Source organism: Crocuta crocuta, unplaced genomic scaffold, assembly GCF_008692635.1.
Source record: "Crocuta crocuta isolate KB4526 unplaced genomic scaffold, BGI_CrCroc_1.0 scaffold26, whole genome shotgun sequence".
In the NCBI taxonomy this organism is placed as follows: domain Eukaryota; kingdom Metazoa; phylum Chordata; class Mammalia; order Carnivora; family Hyaenidae; genus Crocuta; species Crocuta crocuta.
The window spans coordinates 15,123,271-15,136,120 of NW_027532249.1; the positions used below are offsets into that span (position 1 = coordinate 15,123,271).

Sequence of the window (12,850 nt, forward strand, 5' to 3'; positions counted from 1 at the left end):
TTTTTTTTTTTTTTTTTAAATTTAAATCCACGTTAGTTAACATACACTACAGTCCTGGTTTCAGGAGTAGAACCCAGTGATTCACCTCTTACACATGACACCCAGCCCTCATCCCAACAGGTGCCCTCCTTAATGCCCATCCCCCTCAGTTTGTTCTCTGTACTTAAGAGTCTCTTATGGTTTGCCTCCCTGCGTTTTTATCTTATGTTCCTTCCTTTCCCCTATGTTCATCTATTTGGTTTCTTAAATTCCACATAAGTGAAATCATATGGTATTTGTCTGTGACTGACTTATTTCGCTTAGCATAATACATTCTAGCTCCATTCACGTTGCTGCAAATGGCAACAATGCTGAGTAGTATTCCATTGTATACATATTCCACATCTTCTTTATGCATTCATTTTGAAAGATAAAGAAAACATTGCCATGAACACATCTTCTTTAAGAACTATCATGGAATAATTAGAGACATCTGGGTGGCTCAGTCCGTTAAGCATCTGACTTTGGCTCAGATCATGATCTCAGTTTGTGAGTTTGAGTCCCGCATAGGGCTCTGTGCTGGTGGCTCAGAGCCTGGAGCCTGCTTGAGATTCTGTGTCTCCCTCTCTCTCTGCCCTTCTCCTCCTCACACTCTGTCTTCCTCTCTCTCAGAATAAACATAAAAAAAAATTTAAAAAAACCACCATGGAATAATTGATTCCATTCCATCTTAAAGTAGATCAAAACATTAAGTTAAACTTTTTATATATACCTAAATTGAAAAACAATGGCTATCGCCCTGCTTCTCAATTCATTTACAGAGAGTGGATAATTTACACTGTTTAAAAGCTGTTTCTTTTTTTTACAGCTTTAAAACAACACTGTCAGGTCTGTGGGTAAGTGCAGAGAGACATGAAGAAAGCTTGATTCCAACTCACTCAAGGAGCTCCAGAGTGATGGTTCCTTTGGGTTCTGCTTCTACACTCTTGCCCCAGAACTTCAGTTTGGGGTAGATTGAGCCGTGAAAGATGAAATCGTTGTTTAATCCTTCAGCATGAAATGCACTAATGGGTGGGTGATGGCTGACCTGCTCCGAGATGAGTCTGAAACCAAGGTCATCCCTTGAGATTTAAAAAGAAAAAAAAACAACATTGTAACTAACTCTTATCAATGTAATGTGTACATTGTTGTTGTTTCAGTCAAAAGGCAACATTAAAATATTAAAGAAACAGAGTCAAGCTACTTGAACATATTAAAGAACACACACATGAATGTGGATGATATACATGAATTGCCAATATTAGCCATGTAAATTTAAACCCACCGTTTCAAACATTTAGAAAATAAATAGTACTGGGGCCTCCAGGGTGGCTCAGTTAGTTGAGCGTCCAACTTCAGTTTGAGGCATGATCATGTGGTTTGTGGGATGGAGCTCGGCGTCAGGCACTATGCTGACAGCTCGGAGCCTGGAGCCTGGAGCCTGCTTTAGATTCTGTGTCTCCCTCTCTCTCTGCCCCTCCTCTGCTTATACTCTGTCTCTCTCAAAAATCAATGAACATTAAAAAAATTAAATACAAAGAAAAGAAACGGTATCAAAACTTGTGCAGAAAAGTAAAGGAAGACTGAAAAAAACTAAAGCCAAATGAATTCCTTAATTGTGGGTAAAGAACAAACAGAAGTGCATCTATAGATGTGTCACTGCCTTTATGCCAACAGTATACATTTATGTTACTATATTTGATATGGGTATTAAAAAACTCCAATCATACAATCTACATAAGAAGAAAAGAATAACTAATCCCACATGATCAGAAATACGGAAATCCCTTAATTACTTTTTATAATGGTACATTTTATGTATGTTTCCACATTTCTGACAGAGTCTCTAAGATAGAAACAAACATCAAAATTGTTAACTTGCTCCAGTAATGCAAACTGTTGGCAATGTTAAAAAAAATTTTTTTTTCCTCTTCATCTAAAAAGCTACATATATCATGCAAAGTCAACTACCCATCTGAAAAAGTGAAAGAAAGATCTTTACCGAACTAATTCGTAAGTCTCTCCCAGCAGCGGGTTGAAAGGCTTTCCAGTGCGTTCCCACTGAGAAGCAACAGCAGATACAGCAAACGCAGCCACACACTGTGGAAGAGCATTAGAAGTTACAAATAGCCTCGCTTGCTCTCCATTCTTTAAGGAACAGACATTTTGCTGAAGACAATAATTACAAAATTATTTTGAGGAGTTTAATTACTTTGGATTTTTAATATGGGTCTAGCAACTTAATATGCAAGTGCGGGTATTCAAAATGAAAATTACTGAGTGTCTTGCTATAGTCATTCCGAGCCATAGTTTTTATATCACCCTGAGTGCTACAAATTCACTCAAAACTTTTAAAAAACTCTCAAGCCCAAAATTACTTTTAATTCCCTTAAAATTTCTAAAAAGTACAATTTTAGGATAGGGAAAAAGAGATAAAACTCAACAAATTGGTTGGGAAGAGCAGATTTATAGAAAGGAAAGAACAGAAAGATTCCATTTAGAATGCCATTGCTTTGTCTGGAGCACAATGTGGCTACTCTGCTCTGCTAACTAATCCATCTACACACATTACGTAAGCATCTTCTGTCCAAAACAAAAGTGCAAAGTGCAGTTCCTTGCTACCTTTTAAACTAGAATAGTGTGTATGTTAATCACACACATAAGCATAAATAGACATTTGTGTGTGTGTGTGTGTGTGTTCATTCCTTCTTGGAAATACTCTTCAGTGTGAAGGAAGAAGAGTTGAGCTGTTTCTCCCAATACCACACTACTTTCTAAAATGAAGACTCAGATACAGCTCACCATCATCAGATTTGCTTATGGGCCACCTTCTGCTTCTTTTTCAATTGTCACTTGTCTTCCCACTGTGATGGCACTCTGGCAGGAGGATGGCATGGGAAGGAACGCAGAGGACACTCCAAATACTCTAAGTTTTAATAACATTTCCCAACCTCACATTGGACTAAGCATGAATTTTGTGTATGTGTTTTGGGAGTGGAGGTGGCAGAAGTCTCTGAGATTTAAACCCTTTCTGTGCTTGTTTGACACATACCTGCATCCTTTCCACAGAATCAGAGAAGGAACTGGCCTTGTGGATGAGGTATGTGTGCTCCATATATTCAGTGAGTCGTTGTAGGAAGCTCAAAGGCTCATTAAATATAACTGGCATGGTGATCTTGGACAGTTCCTATTTAACAAGAAAATGGAAATGGTGATGTCCAATATACATGGCAAACTTACCTGCTGGCCTCTTTACCTCACATGCTTCCTGGGAAGGAAGTAACAGAAAATCACAGCTCATGAAATTGAATTAGTGTCAGTTCACTCACACAAATCTTTCCCAAAGGGCAACATGAAGTATATTGTTCTAGACCTTGAAGGAAATACAAAGACTCTCCAGACATTCTCCTTCCCCTCAAGGAGCTCATGATCTGGTGAGCATTAGATAACAACTCTTAATAAATCTGCCTTGGATTAGAATTAGGAAATGGGGGGGTGTCTGGGTGGCTCAGTCTGTTAAACATCTGACTCTTGATTTTGGCTCGGGTCATGATCTCACAGTGAGATGGAGTCCCACATCCCACATCAGGCTCTGTGCTGACAGCAGAGCCTGCTTGGGATTCTCTCTCTCTGCACCCCACCCCTGCTCATTCTCTCTCTCAAAATAAATAAACTTTAAAAAAATTAGGAAACAGGATACAAAGATGATGGGGCCCCAAAACCCAAAAATCTTCATAGTGAGCTAATGATCAATGATGTACCATTTTTGTGGTAATTATCCAAAAGAAATTTCAGACTGTTTTTGAACAACATTGAGGTTTCCTGAGCAAGCAAATCTACTATACTGTGTGGACCAGGTACTAGAAGGCTACTGTACATTTTACAGAATAGGTTTTAAATTCTGTCTGCTAGAATGACACAATCACAATNTCATTGGGTCTTTAAAATATTCATTAGGTAACATACTTGCCTTAGTATTCTCTAGAATATTCAGATGATCTTCCCAACCCTTCACCTACCATTAGTTAAGTTTCCTCTGGAAATCAGGTCTTTCATATTATTAGCTTTTCCCCCCCCTCAGAATCCACATTCTTACTCATCTGTACAATTAAAAATAATATAACTTTCACAAGACTACAACTAGAGAGCATTAGAAACATTAAGCCCATTCATTACCACAAAATATTGCAGAACAGACACGTAGCAGCTCAACCTAACTAACAGAAGTGGTAAGTTCACTGCTGTCTCACTAGGGAGACAAGGGAGAATAGGAACCAAAAAAGAGATAAAGAAAAGAAGATTGCACTATATATACTTGGAGATCTCATTAAATCCAGAAATTCACTGATAGGGTCCACGGCAGAAAACTGGGAATACCAAAGTTTAGCCCAAATGAGATGTCTTAAGCTTTCTTCTACTTAAAAATACCTTCCTTGTTTTCTTTTTTTTTTTAATTTTTTAAAATGTTTTATTTATTTCTGAGAGAGGGAGAGACAGCATGAGCAGGGGAGGGTCAGAGAGAGAGGGAGATATAGAATCTGAAACAGGCTCCAGGCTCTGAACTGTCAGCACAGAGCCTAATGCATTGCTTGAACTCACAGACCAAGATCGTGACCTGAGCCGAAGTCAGACGCTTAACCGACTGAGCTGCCCAGGCACCCCTGTTTTCTTTCTTTAAAACTAAACACAGGGGCATCTGGGTGGCTTCGGCTCAGGTCACGATCTTGGTCTGTGAGTTCAAGCAATGCATTAGGCTCTGTGCTGACAGTTCAGAGCCTGGAGCCTGCTTAGGATTCTGTGTCTCCCTCTCTTTACCCCTTTCCTGCTCGCACGCCCTCTCAAAATAAACAAACATTAAAAATAAATAAATACATAAATAAATAAGCATAGTGAAATACATAACTCTCGAAGTAAAAACATGAAAATGCTCCTTTCCCCAGAAACAAAGCACGAGCAACTGACTGGGATACAGTGCTATGTAATTACACAGCAATATGTTAAAAGTAAGGGGGGCTTTGGGGCGCCTGGGTGGCTTAGTCGGTTAAGCGTCCGACTTTCACTTAGGTCATGATCTCGCGGTTCGTGGGTTCGAGCCCCGCGTCGGGCTCTGTGCTGACTGCCAGCTCAGAACCTGGAGCCTGTTTCAGAGTCTGTGACTCCCTCTCTCTCTGACCCTCCCCTGCTCACGCTGTCTCTCTCTCTCTCTCTCTCCTAGAAATAAATAAAACATTAAAAAAAAAAAAAAAGTAAGGGGACTTCAATACTCTACATTCAACAATGGATAGATCATCTAGGCAGACAATCAAAAAAGAAACAATGGACTTAAATGACATGTTAGGCCAGACAGACCCCACAGACATATACAGAACATTCCACTGAACAGCAGTAAAATACATACTCTTCTCAAATGCACACAAAACATTCTCCGGGACAGATTATACATTAGGCGCAAAACAGGTCTTAATAAATTTAAGAAGATTCAACTGATTTCAGGCAACTTTCTGAGCCAAAAGAGTACGAAATTAGAAATGAATTATAAGAGGGGTGCCTGGACGGCTCAGTTGGAAGAGCAGGTGCTTCAATCTAGGGGTCATGGGTTGGAGCCCCATGTGGGGTGTAGAGATCACTTAAACAAGTAAAACTTTAAAAAGAAGAAAAAATTAATTGTAAGAAAAGCAGAAAAATTCACAAATACATGAGACTTAAAACATACTACTGAATAACTAATGGGTCAAAGAAGTAAATTCAAAGGGAAAATCAAGGGGTGCCTGGGTGGCTTAGTCGGCTAAGCGTCTGACTTTCGCTTAGGTCATGATCTGGCGGTTCGTGGGTTCAAGCCCCGCATTGGGCTCTGTGCTGACTGCCAGCTCAGAGCCTGGAGCCTGTTTCAGTCTGTGACTCCCTCTCTCTCTGACCCTCCCCTGCTCACGCTGTCTCTCTCTCTCTCCCCTAGAAATAAAACATTTAAAAAAAAAAAGGGAAAATCAAGAAGTATCTTGAGACAAATGAAAATGAAAATACAACATGCCAAAACTGATGGGATGCAGCAAAAGCAATCCTAAGATGGAAGTTCGTGGCAATAAACACCTACATTAAGAAATAAGAAAGATCTGACATAAAAAGCCTAACCTTACTTAACTTACTTAACTTCAAGAACTACAAAAATAACAAATTATGGCCAAAGGTACTAGAAGAAAGGATGTAACAAAGATCAGAAGGGAAAAAAATGAGACAGAAACTAAAAAGACAATAGACAAGGGAAATGATTCAAATAAATAAAATTGTAAATAAGAGACATTATAATTGATACCGTAAAAATAAAGGATCATATGGGCAAGATGGGTGAAAGAGTGTGGGAGACAGAGGCTTCCAGTTATGGAATAAATAAGTCATGGGGATAAAAGCTACAGCACAAGGAATGCACTCAATGTAATATATGTAATGTATGGTGAGAGATGGTAGCTACGCTTGTGGTGAGCACAGCATAATGTGTAGATTTGTTGAATCACCACGCCGTACACCTGAAACCAATGTAACATTGTATGTCAACTACAGTCCAATAAAAAAAAAATACATGGAAAAAATACAAAGGCTCATGAACTACTGGAGCAATTACACACCAACAAATGGGAAATCCTAGAATAAATGGATAAATTCCTAGAAAATACATAACCTATAAAGATTGAAATCATGAAAAAAGAGAAAATCTCAACAAATTATCAATAAGGAGATTGACACAGTAACTAGAAGCCTGCCAACAAACAAATGTCCAGGACCACATGGCTTCATTGGTCGATTCTGCCTGACTGTACTTTTCAAACTCTTTCAAAAAATAGTAGAGGGAACACGTACAACAGATTTTATGAAGTTAGCATTAACCTGATCCCGAATCAGACAAGGACACTACAATGAATGTGCATCTGATGAGCATGGATGCAAAATCCCTCAACAAAATATTAGCAAACCAAGTTCAAAAGTACCTTAAAAGGACCTTATACATCAGGATCACGTGGGATTTACTCCGGGGATGGAGGGTGATCCACATTAACAAAATGATTAAAATCATATGATCACCTCATTAGATGCAAAAAATGCATGTGACAAAATTCAGCATCCTTTCATGATAAAACTCTTAACAAAGTGGGTACAGTGGGAATGAACCTCAACCTAATAAAGGCCATATATGGCAAACCCACAGCTAACACCATTCTTCCTGATTTCAAACAGTATTACAAAGCTATAGTAATTGACACAGTATGGTATTGGCATAAACCTGGACACACAGGTAAACGGAACAGAACGAAGAGTCCAGAAATAAACTCACGCATACAAGGTTAATTTTTGACAAAGGAGACAAGAATACACAATGGGGGAAAGGACAGTTTCCTCAACAGATGGTGCTAGGAAAGTGGACAGCCATATGCAGAAGAGTGACACTAGGCCATATTTTACATCATTTGCAATAATCAACTTAAAACAGATTAAAGATTTTAATGTGAGAACTGTAACCATATAACCCCTAGATGAAAACACAAGGGATAAGCTCCTTGTCATAGGTCTTGTAATGATTTTTTTAAAATCTCACATCAAAAGCAAAAGTAACAGGGACCGTATCAAACTGAAAAGTTTCTGCAGAGCAAAGAAAACCATCAACAAAATGAAATGGCAACCTAGAGGATGGGAGAAAATATCTGCAAATCATATATCTGATAAGAGATTAAGATCTAAGATATATATTAAAAAACCCTTACAACTTAATAAAAAAAGGAGATTTAAAAAAGGGCAGAGGAAATGAGTAGACACTTTTCCAAGGACAACATCCAAATGGCCAAAAGGTAAAGGTACCTAATATCACTAATCATCAAGGAAATGCAAGTCAAAACTACAATGAGATTATCATCTCATACCTCTTAGGATGGCTTTTATATACAAGACGAATGGCTGGCGATAATGTGGAGACAAGGGAGCCCTTACACACCACTGGGGGAATGTACTGTGGTACAGACACTGTGCAAAGCACAGTGGAAGTTTCTTAATGAATAAAAAACAGACCTGCCCTATGATTCGTCAGTTCCACTTCTGGATATTTACCCAAAGATGTGAAAACAATAACTTGAAAAGACATTTGCACCCCCATGTTCATTAGAGCATTATTTATAATAGTCAGTATGGAAATAACCTAAGTGTCCATCAACAGACAAACGGATCAAGAAAATGTGATCACTGGGTCAAGAAAATGACATACACATTCAGGAGTATTATTTGGCCTTATAAAAGAAAACCTTGTCACTTGTGACAGCATGGATGGACCCGGAGAGCCTTATGCTAAGTGAAATAAGCCGGAGAGAGAAAGACAAGTATTCCACAGTATCGTTGACATGTGGAAATTATCAACAACAACAACAACAACAACACAGTAAAGAACAAACTTAGAAACATGGTAGGGAGGTGGTTACCAGAGGCTGCAGGGGGGGAAATATGGGAGAGACTGGTAAAAGAGTACAAATTTTAGTTATAAGACGAATAAGATTGAAAGATCTAACGTAGAACATGGCAACTACAGTTGATAACACTGTTTCTGCATAAATGAAATTTGCTAAGGGAGTGGAATTTAAATGTTCTCATACACAGTGTGAGATGGGATGTGCGTATGTGAGGTGAGTGACATGTTAAATTAACTCAAGGGGAATTCTTTCACAATGCACAACCTGCAGTCATCTCAATGTAGACGTTAAATATCTTATACTGTTGTCAACTATACATCAAAAACCCCATCCCTTCTACAGACAGCGTGCAGTATAGACTGTACCTCAGAAAAACATTGTTTTCAAAATATCTTCTGAGTAAATTTAATTGACAATCTACTAGGTGCCAGGCACTGTTTTAGGCACTGGGTTAAAAACCTTTGTAGAGCCAATCCCGACCTGGGATGCCCTGCTGTCTCCCCTCACCTTACAGAGCCTACCTGTATTTGAAGGCCCCGCTCAAGTCTCTCCTTCTCAGCCACTCTAGTTCTCATCGATTTCTCGCTTCCTCCAACTCCCGGAGTGCCAGAGTCTGTATCTCACAATTTAGCCCTTGCTCACGTATTGGATCGCGTACTGTTGTGTCAGCTCGTCTTGCTAACTCTACGGTAATGCAGTTCTTGAAGGGAGGGATAAGATCTCATACTCCGCCTGTGTCTTCATCACCCGAGAGAGAGAGAGAGAAGGGCACAGTGCAGGTGCCCCTCGTCTCCATGCTCCTCTGCAGTCCCAAAGCCCATGGACTTTATGTCTATCCAGGCATTTATCACAATGCTCTAAGCTTTGCTGACTCTTTTGCTGGAATAAAAGCTCTTTGAAGTCAAACCCTCTTTTTAATGATACGTGATAGTTTACATGGCATATGTTGTTAGGTTACATGGCAACATGTTCAAAAAGATGCTTTATAGACAAAGCAACAAATACTAGGAGGTCACAGCACCAAAGTTAACAGCCATTGCCTCTAGGAGTTGTTAGTACAGGTAATTGTAATTATCTTATTTATGCTTTTCTGTATTTTCTAAGTTTCCTAACATGAACATGTATTGCTCTTTTAATCAGGAGCAAAAGGAACAGTGACAGAAGATGCTCAGGTTAGTTCAGTCCGAAGCTCCAGGGACAGTGAAGTGGCTGAGAGGTGGGTTCTGAACAGAAAGCAGCATGGTGGCTACCAGGGACTGGGGACAGGGGCCTGGGAGTTACAGCTGAACGGTTACAAAGTCAGTTCTGCAGGACAAAGTGGTTGGGTGGACGGCGGTGATGGCTACACACGGTGAATGCACGGATGCCACCAAGCTGCCTGCTCACAAATTGTTAAGATGGAATAGTTTACGCTGTGTATCTTACCACAGATAGAAAAACAAACAAAACGAAATGGGCTCTGATATCAAAGACCCCTTGCTACCTACGAGTTGTGTCACCATGAGTCAGTCCCTCACCTCTCCCCAGATGAGGATTTCACTGTATACCTCACAGGGCTTGTAGAGATTAGATTAGTTCATCTGTGATACTTGGAAGAGCACCAGGCAAACATGAAGCAAGCAATAAATGTGAGCTATGACCATGGAGAACACATGCAAGAGCGCCAAGTCCTCTCGGAGGCAGAGAGGCAAGGGAGCCTCAGGGGTTGGGGTATTTCCCCATCACCTGAGCTGCAGGGAAGCTATTCAGAAGGCAGCATGACTTCTGCACGCAGACTTTATAGGGTGAGGAAGGGAAGGAAAGGACCCCTGCTCCCCCTGGAGCCCCGGCTAGGGTGGCCGGCTGCAGGCCCATGCATAAGGCTCTTCCTGCTGGCTGCTGCTCCGTCTTATCACCAAGACAGGAGTTCTCTGAGGGGACAACTCGAGCCCTACCCCTTGACTAGCACGTGACCCAAACTGTGCCGTTCTTGATCTCTATGTTTCACTTTCGTGTGTACAACATCGGGATGAGATTTAGTCATTATGGCAATGAAGAACTTTACCTCAAAGCTTGATTCTATTTTTTTCCTCAAAAAGTACTAAAAGGACTACAAAATAGTCCCTGAGGGAATAGGAGATGTGCTAGAGGAGATGGCATTTTAGCCTGTCCCTAATTACAGCGGATCAGATGAGAATCCTGGCCCAGGGGCTTCATCTTCCATCTCTAAAGCAATGAGGGGTATGCTCACCTCTTCACATACATCCCCCCCCTGGGAAAATATACAGACAAGGATGGGACCATCCAGGGTCTACTAGCCACCTACCTCTCAACACCAGTTGGCTAGACTTTATAGCAGTTAGTGAGTCAGTGAAAGCAGGTGTGGTGTACGCTTTGAGACGAGGGCATAAAGGACATGGTTTTATCACTAATTCAATGAGTAGATTATTTTTAATCATTTGAAAAGCTCCTAAAATTCTAAATAAGCTTCTTTAAATCCAATGTTGTAATCTAGAATAATTTAAACACTTTCCTACTTCTTTTAGTTAACTCAGAATGTAAGCATTCAGAGAAGTGAAAAGGCACACGAATCTGGGGCAAATAACAGAGAGGAAGTCTGAAGGAAAGAAAAGATCCCAGAGAACATATACACACAAATCCAGTCCACCATAGCACCAGCCTCACCTCTCTGAGAGTCCGTCAGAAGAGCAGGAGTATCTATACTCTTACAATGAAGCAATGGACTTAAACAATTTTATTGCCTCTATTAGTCAAATTATTTTAAAAATAATTTTACAGTAATTTTTAATTGTTAAAATCTATAGTTCCTTAGATATGTAATAAAAACCTCAAGTGACAGAAACTCCATTTCATCCCATTTTGGAATTTTACAGTGACATCATTTTTACTTTCAACATAATCAAGTTTGCTTCTGGGCTCTCTAGATACTGCCCACTACTAATTAGTACTGCGCAGATCCCAGTAACAGGAAAAGAAACGACGCACATCATGAGGGTCAAGTTTCAGGAAGAAATATGAGCTAGACTACTCTGATCACTGGGAGCATCAGTTGGCTGGAAAAATTAAACATTTATGCCAGGCAGTTCCACCCTGTGACCTAGCTGAAAACAAAGTTTAAATTTATCCATGCAAATTAATAGCAACCAATGATGCAACTGAAGAAACTCTTAATTGCAATTTCTCATCTGCTGACAAACTGAGAGGAAAAAGCGGGAGGGAGCTGCTTGCTTCATCTCTTGAGCACTATATAAACAATCTGAAGGCAAGGCCAAGTTTGATCCCAGTGAAACCGGAAAATATTTTATATATGTAAACTCTAACACTGTAATACCCAATTGTGCAAATATTAAGACCTGGGTTACAGAGAGAGACTCAACTTAGATCTCGGGTGAAGTCTGTCTGCTTGTTTGCCCCAGCAGCCGGGGTGAGGCAGAGTCCTCACTCAGGAGTGTGACCCAAGCACTAAATGGGGTTCTAGGCTCTTTAGTGCCAGGCAAGTAGCTAGAAGCAGTCTTGGCTCTGCTCCTTGGATGTGCCTTCTGCAAGATGAAGTTGGCAGTGGGTCCTTCCTCCACACCCCCTCTACCTCCCACAGCTACCAAGGACGTAGAAATCCATCCCGCTTACATTTAAGGGCTTCGGAGGGTCAAAAGTCTCTCACATTGTCTGCTACTCAGTGCCCTCCTTCCATAGGATGTTTACCATCTTCTAGTTTATCTACTGTCCAAATAACACTGGTCGCGCCAAAAGCGGTCACACGAAGTATTCACAAGACAGCCCTCCTGGCACCATGTGGATGAGCAGTTTGAAAAAGGCCTGCCGCCCTCACGCCTTTTGCGGTTGGTCACACCACTGTCCCTCAGCTCTCACAGATCAGCCTGAGGGGAACACAATGGGATCGAGTGGAAGATCCCACACTTAGAAATGAACAAACTGCGGGGCAGGAAAGGGGTGCGTGTCTGTGTGTGAACTGAACCACACAATGTGCATCCTGGCACAAACCAACCATAGAAACAGAAAAACAGAAGAAAAGCTGTAAGGAAAAAAATAAACAGAAAGATATTCCTTTCCTATTCTTCCTGTCTCATAGCGGAGTATTCTCAGAGCTGGGAGGCACTTAACAAAAGTCTGGACAAACACTGGAGAGGAATGTAAAAGGACAAGAGACACACTGGCTGATGCCTGGATGGGTCTCAGTCTTCACCCTGTATTCTCTCAAGGTGCACAAAGACCGGCTAGGAGATACGGGCGGGGCTGCATTAAAGAGACAAAATTTCCAGAGGCTCAGCCTCCACAGGCACTTCTACCTAATTACCGGCAGGTCCGAGCAGACACCGCACTGGAGGTCATGCTGCTGCTCTTCTCCCTCTTGCCCTCAACTACCCTCC

General features: G+C 40.8%; 1 protein-coding gene across 9 annotated transcripts in view; it reads right to left on the reverse strand.

The window, feature by feature from the left end:
* Positions 1 to 12,850, reverse strand: part of OSBPL1A (oxysterol binding protein like 1A) — a 241,841-nt gene that overhangs the window by 16,938 nt on the left and 212,053 nt on the right. For all 9 annotated transcript variants that reach the window (XM_077778061.1, XM_077778060.1, XM_077778059.1 and 6 more), the window contains 3 exons: positions 3,071 to 3,205; positions 2,021 to 2,118; positions 918 to 1,100 (listed from right to left, as the gene is read on the reverse strand). In XM_077778061.1, coding sequence (XP_077634187.1) covers positions 918 to 1,100; positions 2,021 to 2,118; positions 3,071 to 3,205 — 416 coding nt within the window. The remainder of the gene's footprint in view (positions 1 to 917; positions 1,101 to 2,020; positions 2,119 to 3,070; positions 3,206 to 12,850) is intronic.